The sequence below is a fragment of the Ovis canadensis genome, chromosome 24 (genome assembly GCF_042477335.2).
Source record: "Ovis canadensis isolate MfBH-ARS-UI-01 breed Bighorn chromosome 24, ARS-UI_OviCan_v2, whole genome shotgun sequence".
Lineage (NCBI taxonomy): Eukaryota > Metazoa > Chordata > Mammalia > Artiodactyla > Bovidae > Ovis > Ovis canadensis.
In genome coordinates, this window is record NC_091268.1 from 50,252,389 (window position 1) to 50,278,760 (window position 26,372).

Consider the following 26,372-nt stretch of genomic DNA (forward strand, 5'->3'; position numbering starts at 1 on the left):
TGGAGGAGGGCATGGCAACCCACTCCAGCATTCTTGCCTGGAGAATCCCATGGACAGAGGAACCTGGCGGGCTATAGTTCATGGGGCTGCAGAGTCGGATGTGACTGAAGCGACTTGGCACGCACGCATTTTGAGAATTATCAACATGTGATCAGAGACACAAAGTGAGCAAATGCTGTTGAAAAAGGGCGACAGTAGACTTGCTCGACCAGGGTTGCCACAAGCTTCAATCTGTTAAAAAAGAAAAATGCAGTATCTGAGAAGCACCATAAAGCGAAGTGAGATGAAACGAGGTCTGCCTGGAAAGCTTCTGGAACATCCTGGGGCAGAAAAGCCTTGTCACTCATTCCTGTTCCCTTTCCGTCAGGACGGCTTCCGAGCGGGAGCGTTGCTCTGCCTCTTGACCTGACTAAAGAGCCATCTCCCTTGCAGACATTTTAGTGTCCTTCCTGGGCTCCCTCCAGGGGCCCCTCTGGGGACTGGAGGCTGCACTTGCTAAGCCAGAGTCCCTCTCTCCCTCCCATGCCGGGCACTGACGCCTGGGGAGGGGCAGGACCACTGCCAAGTAGCCAACCGCTAGTTATTACAGGGGCCCTGGCTCCAGAGCCTCCTGTCTCCTGGAGAGAAGGGCTTGTTGGGGACTGTGGGGGTCAGATGCCAGGAAACCTGTTGGGGTACAGGGCTTAGAGGACATCTCTGGAGGCGGGGGTGTGTGTCCAGAAAGAACATGATAATCAGCAAAAAGCAACAAAAGATCTTTTCAATGTCTTTTTCTAGTTGAACGTGTCATTTGCATTTCATTTCTGTCTGCTAATCTCGCCCCTTCCCAATACTTAGTAGATACTTCTGTCTTATTTCTTCATCTCTGTGTTAAACCTGGAGTTGATCATCAGAGCGTGGCCTCTGTGCTGGCCACCAACAGGGATGTACCAGGATGGAGAACCTGATGAACCCCAAATTCCTTTTTGCTCTGCTGTTTCAGCGAGGCACCCCAGTTCTGCTTTCCATTTTGGCAGCTAGGGAGTCAGAGTGGACACGGCAGGGTGTGGGGGGCAGACACACAGTAGGCCCTTGTCTCGTGAGCAGGATCGCTTCCTCCCTACCCCAACCTCCTCCCGCCTCCTTGGGGAGGTCGCGCTGACTTGCAGGCTTGGCTCCGCTCCATCTTGCGCGGCTCTCTTCCCTGGAGCCCAAGCGGAATGTTTTCCCTTCCCTCCTCCTCCTCTTCCTGTGCACTGTCTGTGGGACTCCGTCGGTGTCCCGGGCTACCCCAGGGCGGCCCGAGCCCTCTCCCCACCTGGGTTCCTGCCCCAGAGCCCACCAGGCTGTTTCCAATTTGGACACGATGCATCTTGCCCCTTCAGATCACAGCCGCCTCTTTGATGGAACTAATGATGATCTAGGACTCCGGGGCCCCAGACCTCCCCAAACTGAGATAAATCCTGCCTCTGTGCAGACAAAGGGGCCTCCGACCCTGCATCTGATCCCCCTCCTCCAGGCTACACTGGAAGGGGAGACGTCTCTGGGAGATGATGTGAAGGCTGCGGCTGACCCAGGGAGACAGGAAGACGGGGATTTGTCCAAGGTTCCACAGAAGGTCCTAATACCCACTGGGGGTGCAGGGAGTGGGGGGTGGGCAGGGTTGCAAAGAGTCAGCTGGGCACACCTCATCCCAGAAAGACTCAGAGCCACAAGCTAGGGCAGGAGGGAAATCCCGTAGATGGGTGTTCAGTTCCCCAACCATTCCTGACAGCTTCTTTGCACTGCTGGGACACTAGGAAGAATGACACCCCACTTCTTGCACCCACAGGCTCACAGCGAGGGAGAGAGATTCACAAACAGACTGTGTGCTGGTGTGGCCACAGTGGAAGTCCAGGGGCTGAGGGAACCTGACCCAGCCTGGGGAGCCTGGCAGGCTTCCTGGAGGAGGCATCTCTGATCTGGGCCTTGGACAACTACCATATTGGGCAGGTGATATGCCCCGCCCATAGAAAATTGAAAATAGTGAAAGCTATTTAAAACCCTAAATCATAAAACTTATACACATGTGAAGAATCAAAGAGTTCTTTCTAGATTTTCTGATTTGAAAATGTTGGATTTTTAAAAATAGAACTGCAAAATAAATTTATTAGGTGGCTGCCAGTTAAACTGTCAAATGATGAATTTAATATGCCATTTATGGAATCACAAGTATCAACAGAATTTACATTGAGGCTTAGCAGTGGTGGACAAATACGAAGAGAAGAGTTGATCATCTCAGGATATTTGAGGGCAAGGAAAATACAGCAAACTTTTTTTTTTCTGTCTTTGTTTTTTGTTTTTTGGTCCTGCTGGTGCCTTATGGAAAAGTTCAGGTGTTACCTGTTACTCGCTGAGTGGAAATTGGGCAGAAAATGTGAATGAGTATTTGAGCTCCTGGTGGGGGTGTGCGGGGAGGCAGTCCACAGAAGGGTGTAAGAAAGTGCAACGTGGGGGTGTTAGGACCAGGGAGTAGTGGAGGTGTGCTCAGGCTGGAGGAGGCACCCAGGGTGGAGGGCAGGTAATTTTTTTTTTTCACCCTGCTCCGCTTATGGGGGATCTTAGTTCTCAACTGGTCGAATCCAGCGCCCAGCAGTGAAAAGCAGTGCAAGTCCTAACCATTGGACTGCCAGGGAATTCCCTTGCTGTTACAACTCTACTGCTTTCTCTGAACCCAGAGTGATTCCTGGGCAGGGAGTGCATCAGCTCTACTGCTCTGACCAGGCCAAGGCAGGAGCTGGTACCGGTCTGTGTAAGGGACGGACCGCGGAGGAGGCCCATGAAGCCATCCTGAGAGACTGGTTTTACCTAGTAAAGGATGAGGAACCACTATCAGTGAGCAAGTTGGGGCCCCCCAGGCACCCCAGAAAATCCTCTCCAGACACTGAGACTACTGCCACACCTCCTCCCCACCCTGCTCCCTGATTTTGCCCAAGGACACCCCTTTCTGGAGCACCAGCCCCCAGCCAGCACCCCAGTCTTCCCAGCACCCCCATCCCTGCGCCTCTGCCATTTTCACCTTTCATTTCCTCCTCTTTCACCCCCTGCTGCTGGCTGCCCAAATTCCACCTCAAATGTATTCATTTTAAAACTTAAGCTTAATCCAGGGTTAAGGAAAGCACTTCGAGCTCTCTGGGGGTGTAACCAAGCTGAACGTGGACTCATTAACCCAGCAAAAGGCTCCGCTCAAACCACTGTGGTTTAGCATCAAAAACACATGTGATCCTCAGGTGGGGAGGCAGGTGCTCAGCTCCCCAGCCAGCTCCTCCCTTTGGGGGGCAAACTCCAAACAGATTCAGTGCTTCTGTCCAGGGCCTGCCTCTCAGCTGTCTGCTTGGGTGGCTTCAGAGAGCCTGGGCCCTGACCCTGCCTACCCCACCTGGAGGACCCAATTTTTTGAGTCCTGTAGCTTCTTAGAAGGAGAAGGCACTGGCGACCCACTTCAGTACTCTTGCCTGGAAAATCCCATGGGCGGAGGAGCCTGGTGGGCTGCAGTCCATGGGGTTGCAAAGAGTCGGACACGACTGAGCGACTGAGCACGCAGTTTCTTAGAAAAGGCTCTGAGTGAGCCTTCCTCCAGGCTGGTGGTGACCCTTTGCAGGTGATGGGGGCTTGGGGGAGTTCTGTCGGGAGCTGAGCCCTCCTGGTACAGCTCTGCCGCTCTGAGCTGCTTCTGTCTGGAATCCCACCCTGGATACCCCTCTAGTCTTCCCAGATAAGGGGTGTGTGGCCCCAGTCTCCTCTGGACAGGGATCCCTGAGGGCAAAGGCTGATCTTGCTTGTGTTTGAGGCCAGCACTCTGCTAGAGGGCCTGTGAATACAGTCGGTGCCTAATAAATGTTTGCAGCATGAAACGCTGGGCCCAGCACTCATCCATCAGACAGCCATAACACCCTGGACAGTGGGTTGCAGGGTGGGGGCGGGGCGGGAGGGGAGGAGGAGGGTGCTGGGTTCTGCAGAGGCCTCACTGTGGGCAGTCAGGGGTCGTCCTGCCGGCCGGGCTGGGTCAGACACGGACTTCGACCTTGGCTTTGCAGAAGGCGCCTGGACAGTGGCTTCTCACCCGGGGCGGGAGCTCCGCATCCGGGGAAGGAGGAGGCGTCTGCAGTCCTGTGCCCATCACCTGAGCTGCACCGGGCGGGCGGGGAGGATAACAATTATTGGAAGAGGTTAAAAAAAAAAATCATTATCAAATAACTACAGCTTGAAAAAGTTGGCGGGCGGGACGGAAAACGCGGCCTGGATCGCGCGGTGGCCGCCTCCGCTCCAGGCGCGCCGCGCCGCGGTAGCCAAAAATCCGAGGAGGAACATCTGTAACGCATTTAAGGGATGTTCACCTTTGAGACCGCGCCGCTGGATGGAGGCGGTGAGTTCACGCGAAAGGAAAAACTCTTTAAGAGGGTTTCCCTTAGGGGACCTGCCTGGCGGGGCAAAGCAGGACTGCACGCCGGGGAGGGGGTGTAATGTCGGGGTGGGGGTGGGGAGGGGCTGGGACCGCCTCTTTGAGCCTCAGTTTCCCCCAGTCTGTAGCACAGATGGTTGCGGATTTTTTTTTTTTTTTGTCCACTGGAAGGGCCCTTCCAGTGGGGACATTCGGAGAGTCCCCTTCTAGTCACCTGTGATCCTGTGAGTGTCGCTGGTGGAAGGAGAAGGACCAGGCTTTGGGTGGGGATGGGGTGGGGCCCTCATCGCCTCCTGCGGGTTGCCAGGCCCCTGTCATTGCATTCCCTCCACATTCCAGAGCCCCTGACGTCTTCTGGGTGAATGATTGTCTCCTGAGCCAGGCCAAACCCACCTTCCTGAACACTCACTGCTCTGTCCCTGCAGAGGAGAGCAGGGGACCCTCCGTTCTCAGTGGGAGAGGTGACCTTGTCAGTGGGAAGAGGCTTCGTATTTCTGGCCATTCTCACCTCTTAGGTCTTCATTACAGCCCTCCCTCCCTCAGGCCTTGGCTCCCCTAAAGCCCCCTAGCCCTGATTCCCACCACTCATCAACTTCCCCCTGGGGATTTGCATCTCAGAGTGGTCAGCATGGGGTCCAGTCCACCCCCGCCCCCTCCCAGAGTCACTTCGCAGGTGGCCCAACCTCTGAGCTTTTCAAAGTTAGAGGGGAGGCTGGGGAGGTGCAGGAGCGAAGTGCAGGGACTATTCCCTGGGGACTAACCCCCCCCCACCACACACACACACACACACACACACACACACACACACACACACACAGGAAGCCCACTTGCCCAAGAGAGGCTCAGTTGGGACAAGCCTGTGGTCCCGGGGTTTCTATCCACAGTATTATGTCCCTCCCAGCCTTTGTCCCCCAGGAGACAGAAAACACTGGAAACCATATTGCTAGGTGGAGTCAGGAGCACAGACCATCCCTTTGCACGGACTGATCAAGCGCTCATTGAAAAATGCTTCAGATCGCAGATATGGTGTGATATGTATTTTCCAACAGTAAACATAAGTCGGGTGGCAGGAGGGGGCGAGGTGGGGTGGGAGTGGGGGGTGGGGAGGAAGCAGAGCAAGAATTTGAGCTCAGGCCATTTGGCCCCAGAGTCTGCTCTTAGCTCTGAGCTGGACTATGAACCTAGCGAAAGTGAAAGTGACGTGTTAGTCCTTCAGTTGTTTCCAACTCTTTTGCGACCCCATTACTGTAGCCCACCAGACTCCTCTGTCCATGGAAGTCTCCAGGCAAGAATACTAGAGTGGGTTGCCCTACCCTCCTCCAGGGGATCTTCCCCACCCAGGGATCGAACTCGAGTCTCCTGCAATGCAGGCAGATTCTTTACTGTTTGAGCACCAGGGAACCTAGAAGATGCTCAATAAATGTTTGCTGAAGGAATGAATGGGAAAGCGGATGAGTGACTTCAGAAACTTTCAAACAAGTCAGTTCTTCCACTCCCTGGGGCCTTGGTGTCCCCATCTTACCCATGGTCCTGGGCACGTGCGGTCCCCACATGTGTCTTCACAGTGCAGTTTGTGAGCACCGGTTTCTGCATTTGCAGCTGTCTCTCCATCCCTTGCTCTCCTCTGTCCTCCCTCAATCACCTCCTGGGTAGCACTTCCCTGCCTGGTTGTGCAAGTGCGTGTGTGCAGGTGTGTTGGGCAGTGGGGGCAGCCAGGCAGCAGAGACACTGAAGACGGCCACCTGGCTCTCACACGGTCTCCTCCCTCCTCAGGTGTTGCGTTGTCACTTACACCTCACCTGCTACACAGCTGTGATCTGTGGCAACATCTGAGAAATTCCATGATTCTCTCAGGCACTGCCTTCTTTCCAGAATCTCAGAGTTCTAGAGTGGTCACGCTGTTGCGATTCCATCTGGGCCCTTCCTCTGAGTTTTCATTGCCTGAACTAAAGTCTGGACTCCAGGGGTCTGGTTCCATGAGCTCTCCCTGGCAGAAGGAATCTGTTTCAAGATAACAAGTCAAAAAAAAATCTCCTTTTCCATCCCTGGTCAGAGTCTGGCCAACCCAGTCCGAGGCCATGCCTCCATCCCTGGTGTACGGGAGTTTCTTCCAGTTGGACCCAACTCATCTCTACCTCCCTGCTCACTCGTCGCATCTGTTCTTACATGCACAGCTTGGGAGAACGGGACAGAGGTTCAAGGTTAGTCAGATCTGGGTCGACCTTGAACGTGGACCCTGGACAGCCCCTGAGGGCTATTCAGGGGGCTTGGGAGCTGGCTGACCTCCAGTGACCGGTGATCAGGAATCCAGACCCTAGCCTCCCAGAGTGGGAGGCAGAGTAATGTTTGGTCAGGAGGTGGTGTATCTTAGGTGGATGGGCATCTGGGGACAGGAGCCGATAGGAGGAAGGGCGGGCAGCCTGGCAATGCTGAGTGAGGCTGAGGAAGGGCTCTGGTGTCTGGGAGAGATGAGGATGGCTAGATATGGATGTGGCCCCAGACCACCAAGGGTTCTGAGCAAATTGATAAGGACAGGGTAGAGCCCAGGAGATTGAAGGACACTTGTTAGAACTGGGCGATGGGGTCAGATGGAGCTCCTAGCCCCCGGCGTCAGGAGGTCTTTACCCAAGGAAGTAGGAGGCTTAAGTTTCTGTAGCCAATTTCTCACTTTGCTTTGTCACAAAGAACCCAGAGGTCCTAATTTACAGACCATAACAAGTCCCTGAGCCCAGGAGACCCAGTGCCTCTTAGTTATCTACTTGGTGGATTTTTTTTTTTTTTTTTTTGCAGCTCCCTGCCTCTTCCCCACAGCTGGAGGAGCTCAGGACAGGCCAACTCACTTCCACTGGCCCAAGTCAACCCCATGTGGAAGACGGAGCCTGACACGGCAAGGCAGCTGGACAGGGTCCTTGACTGTATGGGCCCTGGCATGTCCCATCCAACGTGGACCCTGCAGCCATGCAAGTGACTTGCTTGGCTCCGCCTTGCTTGTCCCAAGAGGCTGGTTCTGGCACCAGCTGTCACTGAATAGTAAACAACCAGCACCAAAAACCCCCTAAGAAGTTTAAGATAAGAGACACCCCTTCGGGGAAGGAAGAACAAAACCTAACAGGAAGCCAAGTGGGTAAACCGTTACTGGTGTCGATGTGAGGGTTGCATCTCTCTGTCCCACGCTGGAGACGCTGTGCTTTTGGCTCTTGGGCTGGCCTGGGATGGGGGCATCACAGAGAGGGGATCGAGGTACACCTGCCAGGGGGCGGGGCTGGGGAGCGGAGCGACTGTCATATCATCTCCTCCTGTGATGCTCTGGGTCCTGCCCAGGTCCCTCCAAGTGGCACGTGAAGGCAGTGACTGGGAGTGGAGGCCCCGAGGCCAGACTGGTCACTGTGTGGTTGCTGAGTGTCCTTGAGAAGTCAGTGACCCTCCTGAGTCCCCTGACTTTTCTGAACGTACCCCCTCAACCACGTCATGGGGGTGCTGAGAGAACTCACCAAGATAACTCAGGCCGAGAGGCTAGCTCGGTGCCTGCCATACGGTGAGCACTATGGCTCAGCAAGGCTTGAGGAAAGGCTGGGTGGTGCACTTTGCAGACCTGGAACTGGGTGAGGAAAAGAAAAAAAGAATTCCTTAACCATCTGGAGCTGGGGCAAATTTCCTGGAGAAGAAGCCCTCCAACCCCCAGCCTGGACACCATCATCTCAGAGGAAAAGGAGAGAGAGAGAGAGGTCTTAATCAGAGCTTGAGAACTATGAATCAAGCACTTTAAATATTGTTTATTATTTATTTGTATTGTATTTTTAAAATTTTATTTATCTTTTGGCCCCATAGTGTGGCACTCGGAATCTTAGTTTTCTGACCAGGGATCAAACCTGTGCCCCCTGCCGTGGAAGTGCCGAGTCTTAACTATTGGGCTCCCCGGGAAGTCCCAAATCAAGCAGTTTTAATTGAACACACCGGACACTGATTCAGCACCTGCTTCTGTGCAGGGTGCAAGGGTGAAAAGATGCCAGTGCTACCCAGGATGTTTCCTCAGCCATCACCATCTAGTGTGGGACCGGAAATGGATGCTCTCCTATAGGCTGTGATGTGGGTCGGGGTGGTGGGCATGCAGAAGAGAGAGATGGCCACTCATTCAGATGGGGAATGTCGAAGAAAGGAGGGGAAAGGGATCTAGGCCCTGGGAGGTGGCAGAGAGGGAGCAGGGAGGAGGGGACATTCTAGGTGCAGGGGTGCTCTTCGAGGGGCTCTGAGAAGCACGGGAGGAGGGAGGGGAGGAGGGAGAACTCGGTCACTGAATTCCCTGCCTTAACAAGGCACCCTCCCCGGGAGGAAGAGGGAGTAGAGGGCGGCCAGTGACTCACTCTGCCCAGCTCGGCCTGGACAGCTGTGCACACAGACTGAGGAAGGGGCTCCCAGGCCACAACCCCCTGCCTCCCTCTCTCCTCCCCGCCAGGGGCTGGCCCATGTCACCTCGATCGACCTTGCCTGCACCAATGCCTGTCTCTCCCTGAGACTGCAGGAATGTCACTGGAAGTCCTCAGTGGCCCTGGAGTTCTCCTGCACCCTCAAGGAGGAAGAGCAAGATGTGAGGTCTCTCTACACGGAGAGTCTCACCTCCTAGGTCCTCTCAGCGTGACTCCAAGGTTCAGGCCCCTAGCAACAGCACCCACGTGCCCATCTGGCCCCCATCTGGCCCCTCTAGTCGTTCATCCACCCTCTGACCCACTGGCACTCAGCCCCGAGCCAGACCACACAGCTCGCAGCCCCAGCACCTCTTCCTGTCTAACTCCAGGGATGTCGTTGCTGGTTGTGTTAGTCGCTCAGTCATCTCTGATTGCGACCCCATGGGCTGTAGCCCGCCAGGGTCCTCTGTCCATGGGATTCTCCAGGCAAGAATCCTGGAGTGGGTTGCCATTCCCTTCTCCAGGGGGTCTTACCGACCCAGGAATCGAACCCAGGTCTCCTGCACTGTAGATGGGTTCTTTACCATCTGAGCTATCAGGGAAGCTCAGGGGTCGGGGCCCAATTCCCCTTGTCGTGAACTCACTTGTTACTCTTTCTCCTCGCAGGAAATATCACCACTGGGGATTCCCTGGTGGTCCAGTGGTTAGGACTTGCTGCTTTTACTGCTGAGAGCCCAGGTTCAATATCTGGTTGGGGAACTAAGATCTCTCGATCCGTGCCATGTGGCCACATTTTTAAAATGGAAAGATCACTGCCCTCTACCGAATTGCTCAGGCCAGAAACTTGGGGTCCTGTCGCCTGGGGTCCTGACACCTCCTTCTCCTACCCCTTATTCCTCTAACTTGACATTACACTGTGTAAGTTTCAGCTCCAAGATAGGCCTCATCCACTGGTTGCCATCTCCACGGCCACCACCCTGGTCTCCTCTGCCATCCTCCATTGCCTGCATGTTGGAGCAGTCACAGTCCCTCTACCTGCCATCCGTCCTTCACACAGCAGCCCAAGTAATTAAAACATGTCAATCAAAAAAAAAAAATGTTGATCAGATCATGTTTCTCTCTGCGGAGAACGTGGAGGGGAGGAGGCTTGTGTAGGGAACCAGTTGGGGTAGTGGGGGTGCGCTGGGAAGGTCAGAGTTTGTGTTTCCCTGAAAAGAGCCCTGGGCTAGAAGGCTGAGAACCTGGCTTCCTTCTGGGAGTTATAGCCTTTCTCTGAGCCTCAGTTCCCCCATCTGTAAAATGGGCATAAGTGGTCCTCCCCTCCAAGGGTTGGGGTGAGGACAAAGTGAATCAAAATGTGTGTGCTTAGGCCTGGGCCAGTGGTAGGCCCCTCACCAGGGCTGGATGTGAGTGGTCGGATCTGTCTTGAATCCCCCTGCAGAAACTGTTTTCCTGGCCAAAGTTTCTCTGCCTATTTGGGCAGGGTTTCCTTCACGGTGTTTCTGATGAAGTTTCACAGTTTACAGGATTTCCACTGCCGAACTAGCGATGACTCAGGCTCTTTCATCTGACCCTTCTGAGAGCAGAGCCCCTATCCTGCCTCTTCTTCTTCTTCTTTTAAACTATTTATTTATTTGGCTGTGGAGGTCTTCATCTTGGCAGGTGGGATCATTGGTTGTGCCATGCAGACTCTTAGTTTGGGATCTAATTCCCTGACCAGGGATTGAACCTGGGCCCTCCTGCATTGGGAGCTCGGAGTCTTAGCCACTGGACCACCAGTGAAGTCCCCTGCTGCTCCTTCTTGCTGCCCTTTGTTCCAGCTCCATTGTTGGGGGGGACAGAGGCCTTCCGGCCGACTGGAACCAACAAGGAAGGTGGCACAGACCCCTCTCATCCCGCTCCCACCCCCAGTCTGACCAGCTGACTCCCCACTGGCTATAACTCTGGCCCAGTTTACACAACTGAAGAAAAACGCAGAGAACTCAGCCTCCCTGATATGAGGGTGAGATGTATATAGGTCAGGGGCGAAGGGAGTGCCCGGTAGAGGGAATAGCCAGGAATAATGTTCAGAGGCTCTTCCTGTTTCGCTCCCACCCACCTCCCCCTCTGTCAGCACCATTGCCCAGCATCCTCTCCACCTCTACAAGGGCTCAAAAGAAGGATCCAGAACACCTGGGCTTATCGCATAGGAAGCCAACAGATCCTCTGGGGATGGCAGAGCCCTTCCCCAAGCCCAGATCCAGAGAGCCTGTCACTGCTTGAATTCCTGCTGTGTGATCACAGCACTGAGTCCCCACTCCCCTACCTGGCAGGAAATGACTGTCCTGCCCAGCCTTAAGGGGTGACATAAAACCCATGCCCATGTCCGCCTGGTCCTACATCAGACAGCCCTTAAGGGGTGGACTGGAGATTGCAGCCTCCCTCGTCCTGTGCTTGATGGAGAGGGGAGTGAATGGTGGACGTGGTCCCCAAAAGCAGAGACATGCTAAGTGGGGGACCCTAGGTGCAGGTGTTAAGGAGGTGCCTTATCTGTAGAGAATTTAGTAACAACAAAACTGACTCAGAGTCGGCTTGCTCTGTTATCACTTGCTCTGTTATTGCCAGCATAGGTTGGCAGTTCTGAACAATGTCAGGGATAAGACACTCCTTTGCGCCAGGACAGCCGGCGCCCACCATCCACCTCGTGCTGTCTCTCAGGGGAGCAGACCCCTGGGCGGCTGGCAGGTGACTCTTCCTGCTCAGTGCTGGCCCTGTTTTATGACTGATCTGGCACAAGGTGGAAATGAACTGGAGAGGTCAAAGGGCATAAAGAGGTCAAAGCGGCAGCTCAGAAGTCAAGACCTTTCTCCACTTATCACCCTCCAGGGCCTTCCCCTAACGATCCAAGAGAGAGGTGCAGGGCCCAGGTTGGGCAGGACCCTGTCCATCAAGGCAAGGAGTTTGGATTTTATTATCCTCACGGTGGGAAGCCTTTGGAGGGTTCCAGGCACAGAAGGGCTGTGATCTGATCTGTGTTTGGGGAGAATGGGAAAATTTAGGAAGCTGAACGTGAGAATGGGCTTCATGGACAGTTTAAAACAACGTTCTTCCGTTCTGTCTACAAGGCTTTTAACATTTTCCCTCCTGTTTCTGTTTTCGGCTGCTCTGGGTCTTTGTTGCTGTGCACAGGCTTTCTCTAGTTGCGGCGAGCGGGGCCTGCTCTCTAGTTCCTATAAGGGGCTTCCCATTGCAGCGGCTTCTCTTGCTGTGGAGCGTGGCTCTAGATCGCAGGCTCAGAACTTGCAGCTCACGGGCTTAGCTGCCTCTCGGCATGCGGAATCTTCTTGGGCCAAGAGTTGAACCCGTGACCCCTGCATTGGCAGACAGATTTTTAACCACTGGACCACCAGGGAAGTCCTATGAGGCTTTTTGAATCACTGCCATGTGCCAGGCTCTGGGCCAGCTGAGGTGGGTGTCAGTATGGGTGAAGCAGACAGGCCTCCACCCTCAGGGGGTGCACAGCCCGGGTGGGGAGAGAGACATTAAAAATCTCACCGACATTAACATGCTGACCGGTGTCGGAAAGATGTGCAGGAGTCCTGGGGCACCCGAGAAGGCTTCCGTAAACTCTCTTTAGCAGGAGACTCGAGACAGAGTGAATTAACTACTAGGTTGTCTGGGGGCCTGGAGGGGAGAGGGGGCAGGGGAACTGGAGGAGCTGGAATAAGGCCAGTGTGGTCGGAAATGAGGAGACTGTGGTGTCCGTGAGCTGGGAAGTCCCTGAGCTGGTGGGGTTTCCAGAAGACACATCAGGCCAAACTCAGGAACCTTGTCTTCATCCTGGGAAGGGCTTTAACCCAAGGAAGGGGTCCTGATTTGAGCTGCGTTTTTTGTTTGTTTGTTTTAGATATAATGACCTGTAACATTGGATTAGTTTCAGGTGGACAATATAGTAATTTGATATTTGTATATATTGCAATGTAATCATCAGGAGAAGACTAGTTAACCTCCATCACTACTTAGTTACAAAATTTTTTTCTTGGGATGAAAACTTTGGCCTCTCCACATGGTATGTGGGATCTTAGTGCCCTGACCAGGGATCGAACCCACGCCGTCTGCAGTGGAAGCGCAGTCTCAACTACTGGACCACCAGGAAAGTCCTGGGATGAAACTTTTAAGACCTATTCTCTTGGGATGAAAATTTTAAGACCTATTCTCTTAGCATCTTCCAAATGTATGATTAACAATAGTGCTCACACTGTATACTCCATCCCAAGAATTTATTTATTTTATGGATGAAAGTTTGTACTTTTTAACCCCCGTCTCCTGCTTCTCTCACTTCTCGTGGCGTTGTGTTTTACAACACTATGCAAACAAGAGCGAGACAGCCAAAGCCAGGGAGCCCAGCGCTGGCCTGGCATGGCCTCAATCACCCACCAGGAGTCACTGGCCCAGTAAGTGGAGAATTAGACTGCCAGGCTCCGAGTGGCACACCCGTGATGGCGGCACAGCCGTGGCGGCGGCGGGGAAGCTATGGCCCTGGGCGGTGTGTGGTTAGTCGGGCAGGTTCCTGAGCGCAGCCTCCCGTGGCCCTGGGGTGCGGCCCAGCCCTCTGGCATGAAGGCGCCAAGAAATATGAGTTGTTCCTTCTACAGTCTCTGTGACCGCAGCCTTTGGCCTCGATAAGTAGATGATGTTGATTCATGGCCTCGGACTTCTAGTCACAAAACCACAGTCTGGCTCAGGATAGTTCACCAGGGGCGGGAGAGATAGCTGATCAAAATGCACCTGTGAATCTCTCTAGTCTAGGGTAGGAATTTGGGATGTTTTTTTAGGGGGAGGAGGAGCATGTGGGATCTTAGTTCCCTGACCAGGAATCGAACCCTCCCCCTCTGCGGTGGAAGTCTTAGCCTCTGGACCACCAGGGAAGTCCTTTGAATCTCCCTAGTCTGAATCGTGAGAAACTCTGTCCAGTTGGTGCTGGGTTGGCTCAGCCTGAGAGTGCTGTTTTTCTGCTTGGTTTGTTGGGAGCAAGTAACTTTTGCAGGGAAAGAGCGGCTGCTGGAGGCAGGAGTGGAGCTGGCTGGGCTGAGTGGGTATGTGGAGGCCTCTTCCTCCCCTGAGGCTGCAAGAGGGTTGCTGCTATTGTGTGTGTGTTTTATTTTTATTTTTCAAATAATTCTGTTTATTTATTTTTGTCTGTGCTGGGTCCTTGTTGCTGTGCGGGCCTTTCTCTAGTCGCAGAGGGCAGGGCTTACTTTCTGGTTGCAGTGTGGGTCTTCTTGATGGCTCCTCTTGTTGAAGAGCACAGGCCTTAGGGTGTACTGGGTTCAGTAGTTGTGGCTCCCGGGCTCTAGAGTACAGGTTCAATAGCCATGGTGCATGGGCCGAGTCGCTCCTTGGCAGGTGGGATCTTCCTGGCTCAGGGATCGAACTCGTGTCTCTTGTATTGGCAGGCAGATTCTTTACCCCTGAGCCATCAGGGAAGCCTTGTGTGTATGTTTTAAATAACAGCTTTATTGGGATATAATTCATGTACCATGCAATCCACATACTACAGGGCAACTAAAAGTCTGTGTGCCACAACTACTGAGCCCACGAGCCACAAGTGTGAAGGGTGCACAAGTGTGAAGGGTGTGAAGCCCTTGCACCCTAGAACCTGTGCTCTGCAACGAGGGAAGCCACCTCGATGGGAGGCCCTCACACCACAGCTAGAGTGTAGCCCTCCTGATCCTCTTGACTAGAGAAAGCTGGCATGCAGCAATGAAGATCCAGTGTAGCCAAAAATAAAATAATAATAAATAAAAAAAATCCCCCAAATGTGTTATTCATCTTTTTATTATTGAGTTGGAAGGATTTTTTTTTAAATATATATATATATCCTAGATACAAGTCCCTTATCTGGCATGTGATTTACAATGTATACAGCAGACTATTTTGATTGCTGCAGACCATTTTCCGTTGCGTGGATACCCTACTTTTCTTTTCCTTTTAGTGGAATTCCGACTAATACATGGAGAAAGAACGATGGACTTGAGAGCCACCATTTGGCAAATCAGTTCAGTTCAGTTCAGTTCAGTCGCTCAGTCGTGTCCAACTCTTTGCGACCCCATGAATTGCAGCATGCCAGGCCTCCCTGTCCATCACCATCTCCCGGAGTTCACTTAGACTCAAGTCCATCGAGTCCGTGATGCCATCCAGCCATCTCATCTTGGGTCGTCCCCTTCTCCTCCTGCCCCCAATCCCTCCCAGCATCAGAGTTTTTTTTTTTTTCAATGAGTCAACTCTTCACATGAGGTGGCCAAAGTACTGGAGCTTCAGCTTTAGCATCAGTGCTTCCAAAGAAATCCCAGGGCTGATCTCCTTCAGAATGGACTGGTTGGATCTCCTTGCAGTCCAAGGGACTCTCAAGAGTCTTCTCCAACACCACAGTTCAAACGCATCAATTCTTCAGTGCTCAGCCTTCTTCACAGTCCAACTCTCACATCCGTACATGACTACAGGAAAAACCATAGCCTTGACTAGACAGACCTTAGTCGGCAAAGTAATGTCTCTGCTTTTGAATATACTATCTAGGTTGGTCATAACTATTCTTCCAAGGAATAAGCGTCTTTTAATTTCATGGCTGCAATCACCATCTGCAGTGATTTTTGGAGCCCAAAAAAATAAAGTCTGACACTGTTTCCACTGTTTCCCCATCTATTTCCCATGAAGTGATGGGACCAGATGCCATGATCTTCGTTTTCTGAATGTTGAGCTTTAAGCCAACTTTTTCACTCTCCTCTTTCACTTTCATCAAGAGGCTTTTTAGCTCCTCTTCACTTTCTGCCATAAGGGTGGTGTCATCTGCATATCTGAGGTTATTGATATTTCTCCTGGCAATCTTGATTCCAGCTTGTGCTTCTTCCAGTCCAGCATTTCTCATGATGTACTCTGCATAGAAGTTAAATAAGCAGGGTGACAATATACAGCCTTGACGTACTCCTTTTCCTATTTTGTTTCTGGCAAGAATCATGAATGGATGTTAAAATTGATGGACAAAAAAAGTGTATGAGAAACAGGATATTTAGAGTCTTAAAAGTAGCCTCCCCACTGGACACTTATTAATAGCAAAAGGGAAAAATAGCAGCTTTACACTGGAGAAACTTGGCAGACAACTTGATCAAGAAGTCAAAATTAATATCCACAGTATCAGAGACAAACATATCACATGCCCCCCGGTATGATGCAGCGACAAATATACACCCTGCTTTTTGTGGTATCTTTACCAGAAATGCCTACCCTGAAATTAATGGTGAAGAAGCATCAGAAAATGCCAACAGAGAGGCATTCTAGAAAACAAGCAGCTGGTACTGCTTAAATGTGTTAGGGTCATGAAAGACAATGACGAAAAACTGTTTCTGATTCAAGGAGACTAAGGGCTCATGGCGACTCAAAGCAAAGTGATCCTGCATTGAATCTTGGATCAGAAAAAAGAACAAGAGTGGGACCACCTGGGAAATCCAAGTAAGGGTTTTGATTAGGTCATAGTGTTTCCTGATTCTGATCATCGTATTGTGTAAGATGTTAATATTTAGAGAACTTGGATAGACTATATGGGAATTCTTCATACTAAATCTGCAACTTTTTGGAAAGTCTGAAATATCTCAAAATGAAAAGTTAACACAAACCACAGCAAAATTCTGCTTTTAAAACTCCTTTACTGTCCGTTGGCCTAAGGAGGGAGTTCCTGTAGCCAGACTGTCACCAGGCTTGAGATCTGGCTCCAGCCCGCCTGGAGCATCAGGTCTGGAGCTCAGGAGCACACAGGGTGGGGCTGCCTGTTATGCTTGGCTGTTACGGCAGGTCCCACCCCTACTCATCTTCCTCCCTTTTTACCTCCTGAGAAGTACTGAGACTTGGCCCTTAACAGGAGATCACCTTCCAGGAGCTCCCAGTCTGATGACAGAGGCAGACACAAAGACTGAGCTGGGACTTGACAGAGGATTCTGTTTCTGCTGCCTCCTCCCCAGTGAAAGTTTCAAGGCTGACTTTCCCGTCACCTCCTTGAAGCTTTGTGGCTCCTCCAAGTAGAGGGACCTGCCCTCATCCATCCTCCCTGGGTCTGTACCGAGGGTCCCTTTTCCAAGCATCTCCCATCTGCTCTGCCTGGGAGGTCTTCTGAAGGGCTTCCCCGATCTCAGGACTCCTTGATGTCTGGGTCAGCGCTCCATTCAATTCTGGATGCCCCTAAAGCAAGAAGTGTCAGGAACTACTGTGTCTTCTGTGTTGATGAATCTGGTATCAGGGCAGTGGGGTAAAACCCCCACCATTTTGAGAAGTGAATCCTCCTGCTTCAGAAAATTGATTTGACTCTCTAGAGAACAGGACCATGGGGGCTGGGCTGTTGTGCTTTGACAGGAGGCAGGATTTGAGGGGTGGGAGGAGGAGGGGGAAAGGGGAATGGCAGGGCAGAGATGGCAGACAGACATCTAGGGGGAGGGATTTTAACAGGCTCCTATAATTATAAAGCAGATGCCTCTGCCTCTCCAACCGTCAGTAAACCTACTACCCACACAGATGCCTGGTATGAGTGGGACTGGGGATAGAAGCTAAGGAAAAGGATTTCCACATCGGGGCGGCAGTGGTGGAGGACTAAGGCATCTTGAGCAAGGAGCCGAGACCATCTCCACACTGGTGTTCAGTAGAAGCAGGGCTCTGGGTCAAGGACAACCGAGATGCGACCAGTCTTGTCCCCAACCCAAGACTCCGCAGCCGTCTTGGAAAGGAGTTCCCGTTCCTCCACCATCCAGGGGCTGTGGATCATTCTGGTGCAGCCTTGCAGGGGTCAGCATGACCTCCTGACTCCAGCTGGCAACACCAGCGCGTGGGTCTCCAGTGGGCACTGCATGGAGGAGCAGAGACCCCTCACGCTTTGACTCTTGCAGCCCAACCGGCGGTGGACACTGGTTCCCTCCAAGAGCTTCTGGGGAGCTTCCCCTGCCTGCGTTTCTGGGGGAACAAGTGATTCCAAAGAGATGCACTTGACTCCTACTCAGTGCGCTCAGGGAACCTCTACTGCTGCCTCCTGCCTGGGCATCTGCTTGACAAATGTCCCTGGCAAGCAAATGGAGAGGTTGAAATGTCCAAGTTCAGATCAGTGTGGTAGAATGGGGGCCTTGAACCCAGTCGGTGGCTCCAGATTTATTTCCTGGGAATTTCCCCCCCCCCCCCCCCCACTGGATTTGCTGAGAAATCCACAGGGGATGAAGTGGCAGGCATGGCCCCACCCTAGAGACCCCCTTTGCACAGGCACAAGCTGAGCCTGGCTTGAGTAGGGGCGGTTCTGGCCAGCATAGGTGTGGTCACCAAGCCCCAAGGCCACCCTGCCATCACTCCTCTCTGGAGCCCAGAGACTGCTGGCTTCTCCCGAGGGTGAGCGCGCTCACTGCCACTCATTCTTTCAGCAAACATTCCCTGATTGGCTCCTAACTGCCAGGACTATGCTTGGTGCAACTGCTCAGGGAGGACCAGACATGACCCCTGCCCTCAAGGGGTCACCATCTAGTAGAGAGACATGGTGATGGGCAGTTATCATATGGTATGGAAGGGCGTTGGCAGCTCCTGTGACCTGGGAGCACCATGGAGGCACCTGGCCCCGAAGGGGTGGGGCTGGAACCTTCCTGAAAGAGATGATGAAAAGCTAAGTCTTAAAGGATGAGGAGAAGGAGTTAGTAGAGGTGGGGGTTGGGGGAGGGAGGCAGAGGCATGGAGGGGAAAGCCACACTCATAACCAGGGGCTGGCCTCAGGATCCCAGGGTACCCTGCCACTCAGATGCCTGTCCTGGTCCCTCACAAGCCAGGGAGGGCCCAGCCTGCTGACCTCTGTTCCCTCCCACCCCAGCTGCTACCCCGAACAAGGCCAGGCCTGTATGAGACTTCCTGGGGCATTTACTCCATCATTGTGAGTCTGGAATTTCAGACCCAGAAGCCAACTCCAGCTGGAGGAGGCACACAAAGAATTTAGCCAAGATTTCCTTGTAGCCCAGACTCCTCTGGAAAACAAGATCCCTAGGATCCCAGTGCAGATGGGAGCCAGGCCCCCCATGGGCTCCCACACCAGTCACAGCTCTGCCCCCTGGAAATGACACGGGAATCCACCTCTTTCCAGTTAGCCTGGAGGGAATCTGCCTCCTGGATCACCCTCTCCCACCCTGCGTCTAGTAGGTGTGTGACTGCTGGAGCCTACATCATATGATTACACCCTAGCTGCAAGGGAGGCTGGAAGATGGCTGGTTTTTGTGAAAGAAGATGGACAATCAGAAGGTGGGAGACTCCCCAGACATAGGAGGCACATTCAGCAGCATTGGGCAGGCAAAGGAATGAGGGATGGGCACTCTTTGATACTGAGGGGGAGGCTCTGACTGGCAAGGAAACCCTGCTATCTGGCACGATCCAAGAACTAACATCACAGCCCAATCCAATGGCCTGCCTTGGGCCATCTGCTTCCTCATCTTCCATTTGGCCTTTGGCTCATTCATCCATTGGCTAGTCATCAATGACAGCTCCTGTGTCCCATTTCCATCAACCTTTCTTTTTCTTTGTTGTCGTGGTGACCACTGTTGACCTGCCTTGGCAATCCAGGGGAGGTGTGTGCACCAGAAACCACAAATCCCACAGAGGAAGGGATCAGGGCTGTGGATGGAGGAAGGGAGGGTGGGAGAGGCATCCAACAGGGGGTCATGGCGAGCACTGGGCAGGCCCCTCTGCTTTTGCCCAGCACCCCTTCTTCTCCTGCCTGGGGAGGCAGGTGCACTGGGCATAGGGAGCCCACCCCTTGTTATTTCTTGGAGGAATGTCATCAATTGATCCCTCCTACCCCTTCCAATCTTTGGGGTTCCCATCTGGAAAATAGCAGGTTCCCTCTGGAGAAGCACCCATGTGGTTGAATTTGATTATTCCCACTCACGCTGTGTTCGCTGTTTCCGGAGCCTGGCAGGAAATGTTTACCGTGGATTTTTATAGAAGCGGCTGTAATGATGGAGTCCCACCCGACTCCTTCCCATTAGATAGGCGTATCTCCTCCCATCCCAGGGCGGCAAGGTGAGGAACAGGCGTGAGATCTGGAGTTAAGCCCCTGGGTGTCTCTAGCTTTGTGACATCAGAGAGACCACTTCACTTCTGGGAGACTCAGTTTCTCATCTGTATAATGGGGATAACATTATTCACCCAACAGGGGGAGGAGCCTCCTCAACTTGGGCTCCTCATTGAGAAGCCCAAGGCAGCTGGGGCGTGCATTGAGGGGGTGGTGCCCCAAGTCGCCGGCTTGTGGGGACCACTGTCCTCCTACTCCTGGGGGAGACTTGCCTGACCTGTGTAGGACCTTGGTGCTTTTCCTGGAGACATGCTGGGAGGAGACAGCCCTGCGCCCTGGTGCCCAGTCTTGGGTCTCCCACGTAGGAGCCTGAAGCACCTTCCCCGGGCGAGGAGATGGGCTCCATCCCTGTCTCAGCTCCTCAAGAGAGCAGCAGCCACTCTGCCTGCGAGCTGGAGGAGTTGAGAGAGAAAACGTGGAACTAAAATAGCTCTTTTCCATAAACAAAGCTGCTTTTCGTTGGGGGAATGTAAACAGGCAGATGCATTAGGAGACGGTGCCATCCGGCAGAGCTGTGGGGGAGGCGGCCACGCGAGGCCCAGGGCCTGCGCTGCCAGTGTCCCGGCCGCCCCTGGGTGAGCAGGATGCCAGGTGGCCAGGCCGCTCCAGCGCCTGGGGGGATCAGGGCCACGGGGCGCCCTCCGGGGCCTCCTGCAGCACCCTGTTCGGACAGGGCTGGGGGCCTCCCCTCACCCTGGAGGCCACCCCTCTGTGGGCTGAGAGTGTTTTCTAGAGCAGGGGGGAGCAGGGGGGAGCAGGGGGGAGCAGGGGGAGCAGGTGGGAGCAGGGACCTCTGACCCCAGAGGCCATTTCTCCTGGACTAGGAGATGCCGCCGATCCTCTGAGCCACTGTCCCAGCCAGTGTGGGGCTGGCTCCTCCTCCTTCGCGCCCCATCCTGAGTAGCTTGTGCCTTTGCCTCCCTCCGTGTTTGGCTATCCTGTTGTGGGTTCAGTCTCAAATCCCTTGAATGTGCCTTACAATGAGAGGGACGCGTCCAGGGCAAAGAAGAGCTCCTGGGTGGGAGCATCCCCGGGGTGGGGGGCAGGTGGGGATATGGGGAGAGGAGGAGCGGTGGGGTGAAGGGGAGAGTTGCTCTGCACCCACTGGGTGGGTAGGGGCTTGCGGTGCCCCCCAGGCAGTTGCCCAGCCTCAGGGGTGTCCAGTCCCCACAGAGTCCCGGGGCCTGGCTCTGGCAGCTCCCTGAGGGCCCCTGGGGAAGGGGCTCATTTCTGGGTTTGTGGCTGTGGCTTAACTGAGACCTCAGGCCTGTTTGCGGCAAGGGGTTGGTGGTCCAGCCTCAGAACTGCTGAGCTGTGCCCTGGGGAGGTGATCTGTCAAGGCACTGTAGATGGTTCTAGAACCTTGATCATCACTGAAAGGATCCCCCAGAACCCTGTGTGCACCCCACCCTGGGCTCTGAATGAGAGAGAGGGTGTCATACCCCATTTACAGACGAGAAAACAAGGCCCAGGACAGTGAGGAGGGCTAGCTTTCAGGCAGAGCTGACAGACCAGTGACCAGCCTGTGCTCAAGAGCCTGCCTCCACCGCGTCATGATGCCACGTCCTCAACAGAGAGGTGGAAGCCCCTGCCTCCTTTGCAGAGGAGGAGGCAGAAATCCTGTGATGGTGGAGAAGGAGATGGCAACACACTCCAGTACTCTTGCCTGGAGAATCCCATAGAAAGAGGAGCCTGGAGGGCTACAGTCCATGGGGTCACAAAGAGTCAGACATGACTTAGCTACCCAACAACAACAACAAAATATAAAGCAAAACATAAGCTAGTCATTAACTTTAAGATGTGTTTTTTAATAAGAGGTTGGAAAAATGTAAAATAAAAATAAGTCCTCCCTGGTGGCTCAGACGGTGAAGAATCCACTTGCAATGCAAGAAACCTGGGTTCAATCCCTGGGTCGGGAAGATCCCCTGGAGAATGGAATGGCAACCCACTCCAGTGTTCTTGCCTGGAGAATTCCATGGACAGAGGAACCTGGCGGGTTACAGTCCATGGCGTCACAAAGAGTCAGACACGACTGAGTGACTAACACCCATGCATAAATTTTAAAAAAGGAAATCCCGTGATGGTAAATGTCTCCCCAAGACAATGGCACAAAAATCAAGGGCAGACCTGGGACTGGCACTTCCAAGGCCAGGGTCACACCCATTTTGAGGCTACTGGACTGTGGTCAAGGGCATCCCAGGCATCAGAGGGCAGGGATGTCTGGATTGGGCCCTGCCACTTGGGAGAGGCATGTCCCTCACCTGTACAAGGGGCTGGTGAAAGCCCCCAGCACATAAGACAGGTGTGAGTATCAACTTGACCCAGGTGCCAGTCAGAGGAAACTGTGGCCCTGCCCAGCTGCTGCCTGTCTGGAGGTGGTGAAGCTCTCCTATAAAGACAACACTTGGAAATCAGCCTCTGGCAGAGGGGCTGTGACAGCTCTGCTGACAGCTCCCTGCCCCAGGACTAGCGGCTGTCTGGTTGAGGGCAAGGCAGCCACGCTTCCTGTGGGGATTCAGCTGTGGGAAGCTGCAGTGGGACCCCGCCTGGGGGGAGCAGGTGGGGTGGGGGCCGAGCCACGGACTGCATAGTGGAGGGCCTGGCATGCGCTGTGTGTGTGGGTCCTGTGGAGTCAGCCGAGGGGGCTGCAGGCTGGGGAGGGCTGCTCTGAAGACCCTACCAGGTGGGGGGGGGGGCCTTCAGTGAGAGGCTGAAGGGGCCTGCGAGAGGCTAAGGGAAGTGAATCTGGAAAAAGAGGAGATGGACCAGGGAGTGGGATCCAGGGAGAGAAGGCTGTTATGGGGAGGAAGGGGTTTGGGTCCTGAACCAGAAGCCAAGAACGTTATAGAACCCTTTTCTGTGTTGGTGTGTCCTTTGGGGAATACCTGATGAGCTCCAAAAGTCTGATCAAGGCCAACAATTGAGTGTCCCTGCTGGTGGAGAGCATGGCACCAGCTAGGGTCCCATGGGGGTTGATATCCACAAAGATCCCCAAGTCCCATGTGAGCCCCTCCCACCTCTGTGGCCCATTTCTAGGAGGGCCCCCTCCTCAACCCAGCGTTGCTAGCATAGAAACTGATCCTGGGATTCCTGCCCTCCCTGGCCCCCACCAAAACGTCCTCCAGCCCACACAGCTCTGTGCTTCTCTCCCCAACGCCCTGCATTCTGCCTTTGTCCCTCGTCTGGTTGTTGTCCAGCTTCCTGGTCATTCTCTGGCCTCCTGCCTTCCTCTACCCTCCCCTGGAACTCTTCACCTGCTCTTTCGGCTGCCAGATGGAGCTTCAGAAGGGGCTCAGGGCACCGTTATGCCCTGGGAACTCTGGTGGTCGAAGACCTTCTCTGGCTCCCCAGCGCCCATTCAAAGAAATCCCCACCCCTGCGCCTGCGCTGCCTGAGGCCTGGCCACATCTGGGTCTGCGCACTCCTCGCCTGGCCCACAGCGTGGCCCAGGCTGCGTGCCTTTCTCCCCATTCGCCCTCTCCCTGGCATCCTCATCCCGACCCTCCTGCCCCCTCATCTCTAGGGCTGCGACTCCTCAGCTTCCTTCCCGGCCTGTCATCCCCGGGGTCCCTGCAGCTCCCCACCCAGACCCTTTCCTGTGAACACTTTGGAGATGTGTGCGTCTGGGACAGGGTAGGCATGGGGGTGGAGGCTCGGGAGGAAAGTGGGGGCCAGCTCTCAGCCTGGAGGAGCTCGGCCTGGGCTCCAGTTGGCTTTGGTGGGCTGGGGTCTCTGATCACTCACCCCTGTGACTTTGCCAGCTCAAGGGAGTGACTCTGATTCACCCCATGAGAGCTAGGGATGGGTAGATGGGGGGGCTCAGCATTGCTTGAATCCCAGGTGTGTTGGCTGGCAGTGCCCCTCCTCTGGACCTCACCTCCCTGTTGCAGCTGGCTCTATGCCACCTCCACCCTCCACTTGGCTTCCTAAGGCCGGGGTGGGGGTGTTGGGAGCTAGATGAAATCTCAGATGGGGGGGCTGAGCTGAATCAGGGATTCCGAGCTGTGACTCTGGTCTGCTGCAGAGAGGCTGGGAGTAGGGGGTCCCAGAACCTCCCCGCAGCTCTTTGGTGGGAAGGGGAGTGCAGCTGGGGGGCGCTGAGCTGTGGGTCCTCTACGCCTGCCCTCCCCCAGGGAAGTGGGAACGTGGTCAGGGCAGTGATTCACAGCTGCTGCTTCCATGAGGTCATCTGCAGCCTCCTCCCCGCAGGGGGCTGGGGGAGGTGGGGGTGGCCGGGTGGGATGGGACAGGCTGGTCCTCGCGTCCCGCTCCCCCTCCCTGTCCCTGGCAGGCAGGAGGAGGGAAGGAGAGAAGGCAGGAAGGCGGCGGTCTATCTCAGCCACCATCTAATTACCCCGAGAGGTAATTGCTCTGGGTTTTCTCTGACACCTTGAGATTTCTCTCCGGGGCCTTGCACAGTGGAGCCAAAATAACCCTAAGGAGGCTGCCGGCCCCAAGACAGCGCCTATCTCGAAGCCCCAGCAACTGCAGGCGGCCCCGCCGCGACGTGCCCGAGCTTTGAGACGGCGTGAGTTTATGACAGGTCCCATTATGTCTCTTGCACAAGCACTGAGTGTTGAAATACCCAACGGATGATGGCAGTGTTGAAATAACCTGTCGTCTCAGCACTTTCCCCGTCATTAGCCAGATGTTCCAGCCCTCAGAAGCGTTTGCAGCCTTGCGCAGGGAGGGAGGGGGCCTGGATGGAGGCAGAGGGAGGCCTGGGTGGGAGGATGCGGCCGGCCTAGTGTCCCTGGGAGAACAGGGCGGGGGTAGGTCAGCCTTGGAGGAATGTGGGCACAAACAGACAGACAGGAGGAGGAGGAGGAGGTGGAGAGGCTGGCTTCTTTTGTCCCTTTTGAAAAAAAAATTTTTTTTAATTGTTTTTGTCTGCACCACCTCAGGATCTTAGGATCTTAGTTCCCATGCCCCCTTCAGTGAAAGTGCCTGGTCTTAACCACTGGATCGACAGGGAAATCCCTACATTAAAAAGTTCTATTCATTAATTTTTTTAAAAAATTGTATTGGAATTTGATTGACTCACCATGTTGCGTTAGTTTGAGGTGTACAGCAAAGTGGTTCAGTTCTACATACGCATGTCCTCATTCCTTTTCAGCTTCCTTTCTCATATGAGTTATCATAGAATATTGAGTAGAGTCCCCTGTGCTATCCAGTAGGTTCTTGTTGGTTATCTATCTTATACGTGTGTGTGCTCAGTTACTTCAGTTGTATCCGACTCTTTGTGACCTCATGGACTGCAGCCCGCCAGGGTCGTCTGTTCATGGGGATTCTCCAGGCAAGAATACTGGAGTGGGTTGCCATGCCCTCCTCCAGGGGATCTTTCTGATCCAGGGATTGAACCCACATCTTCTGCATTGCAGGCAGATTCTTTACCACTGAGCCACTAAGGAAGCCCCTCTTATATATAGTAGTTTGTATATGTTAATCTCAAGCTCTTGATTTATCCCTCCCCAGCATTTTTTCCCCTTTGGCAGCCATAAATTTGTTTTCAGTATCTGGAAGTCTGTTTCTGTTTTGTAAATCAGTTCATTTGTATCATTTTTTAAAAATTAGACCCCGCATATGCATGATATCATATGATATTTATCTTTCTCTGTCTGACTTCACCCTTCTAAAAAATTTTTATCCGAGTCCCATAGTCACTGCAGGGGTGGGACTATTCAGGGGGCCGTCCTAGCAGGGAGTCCACGTCAGGGCCCACGGGAGCTGGGCATACGGGCTCTGCTTCACTCAGAGTGTGTCTTGAGAGGTATTATCTTGACTGCTGTCCCCCACCCCACCCAGTCTGGGGACGAAGCCTCATCTTGAATCTAACTCTGGACTCTGAGGCCCGGGTTCCCATCACACCATCTCCCACATCCCCGCCTCACAGTAGCCTTCAGAAAACCATATTTTAACTAAAGGGGCTGCTCGTGGAGGGGCTAGAGTGCCAGGGTCCAACCCCTCAAAGGAACTTTCTAGTAATTGTGGTTAAATAACGAACTCCCCTGATAAGCATAAGGCCTGTCCCTGGTGGTATCCAAGCCAGAGAAGTGGCATAGCCACCAGCTGTGGAAGGCACCCCAGCATGAGTGAGAGGTGGACTAGAGGCTGAGTTCCCATATCTGTTGCTGAAGTGAAGAATGAAGTGAAAGAGCCTGCAGCTGATGAGTTCAGCCCTCAAGGGCCCATAACTCCCAGGATGATGCACCTGGGCAGGGGGCAGGTTCATAGTCTCCATGTTTAGCACCTTCTGTTTCTCCTGCTTCTGGAACCCGTATAACCCCATATGCTCTCTCCCACTGAGGCAAGGACTAGCTATCAGTCATTCACACCATAGTGAGAATGCATTTCTCCCTGGACTGAGGCCCCAGGCACCCTGGAGATAAAAATGCTGCCATCTTCAGGCTACATGGCCCAAGCCTGGCTCGGGCTG

General features: G+C 53.8%; 1 protein-coding gene across 3 annotated transcripts in view; it reads left to right on the plus strand.

Annotated features, from left to right (window-relative positions):
- Nucleotides 1-4,048: 4,048 nt before the first annotated feature.
- Nucleotides 4,049-26,372, plus strand: part of MYL10 (myosin light chain 10) — a 91,834-nt gene continuing 69,510 nt past the window's right edge. The window contains exon 1 of one of the 3 annotated variants that reach the window (XM_069569740.1): nucleotides 4,049-4,384. In XM_069569740.1, coding sequence (XP_069425841.1) covers nucleotides 4,376-4,384 — 9 coding nt within the window. In that variant the 5' untranslated portion in view covers nucleotides 4,049-4,375. The remainder of the gene's footprint in view (nucleotides 4,385-26,372) is intronic. The other 2 variants (XM_069569742.1, XM_069569744.1) reach the window with 2 other exon arrangements.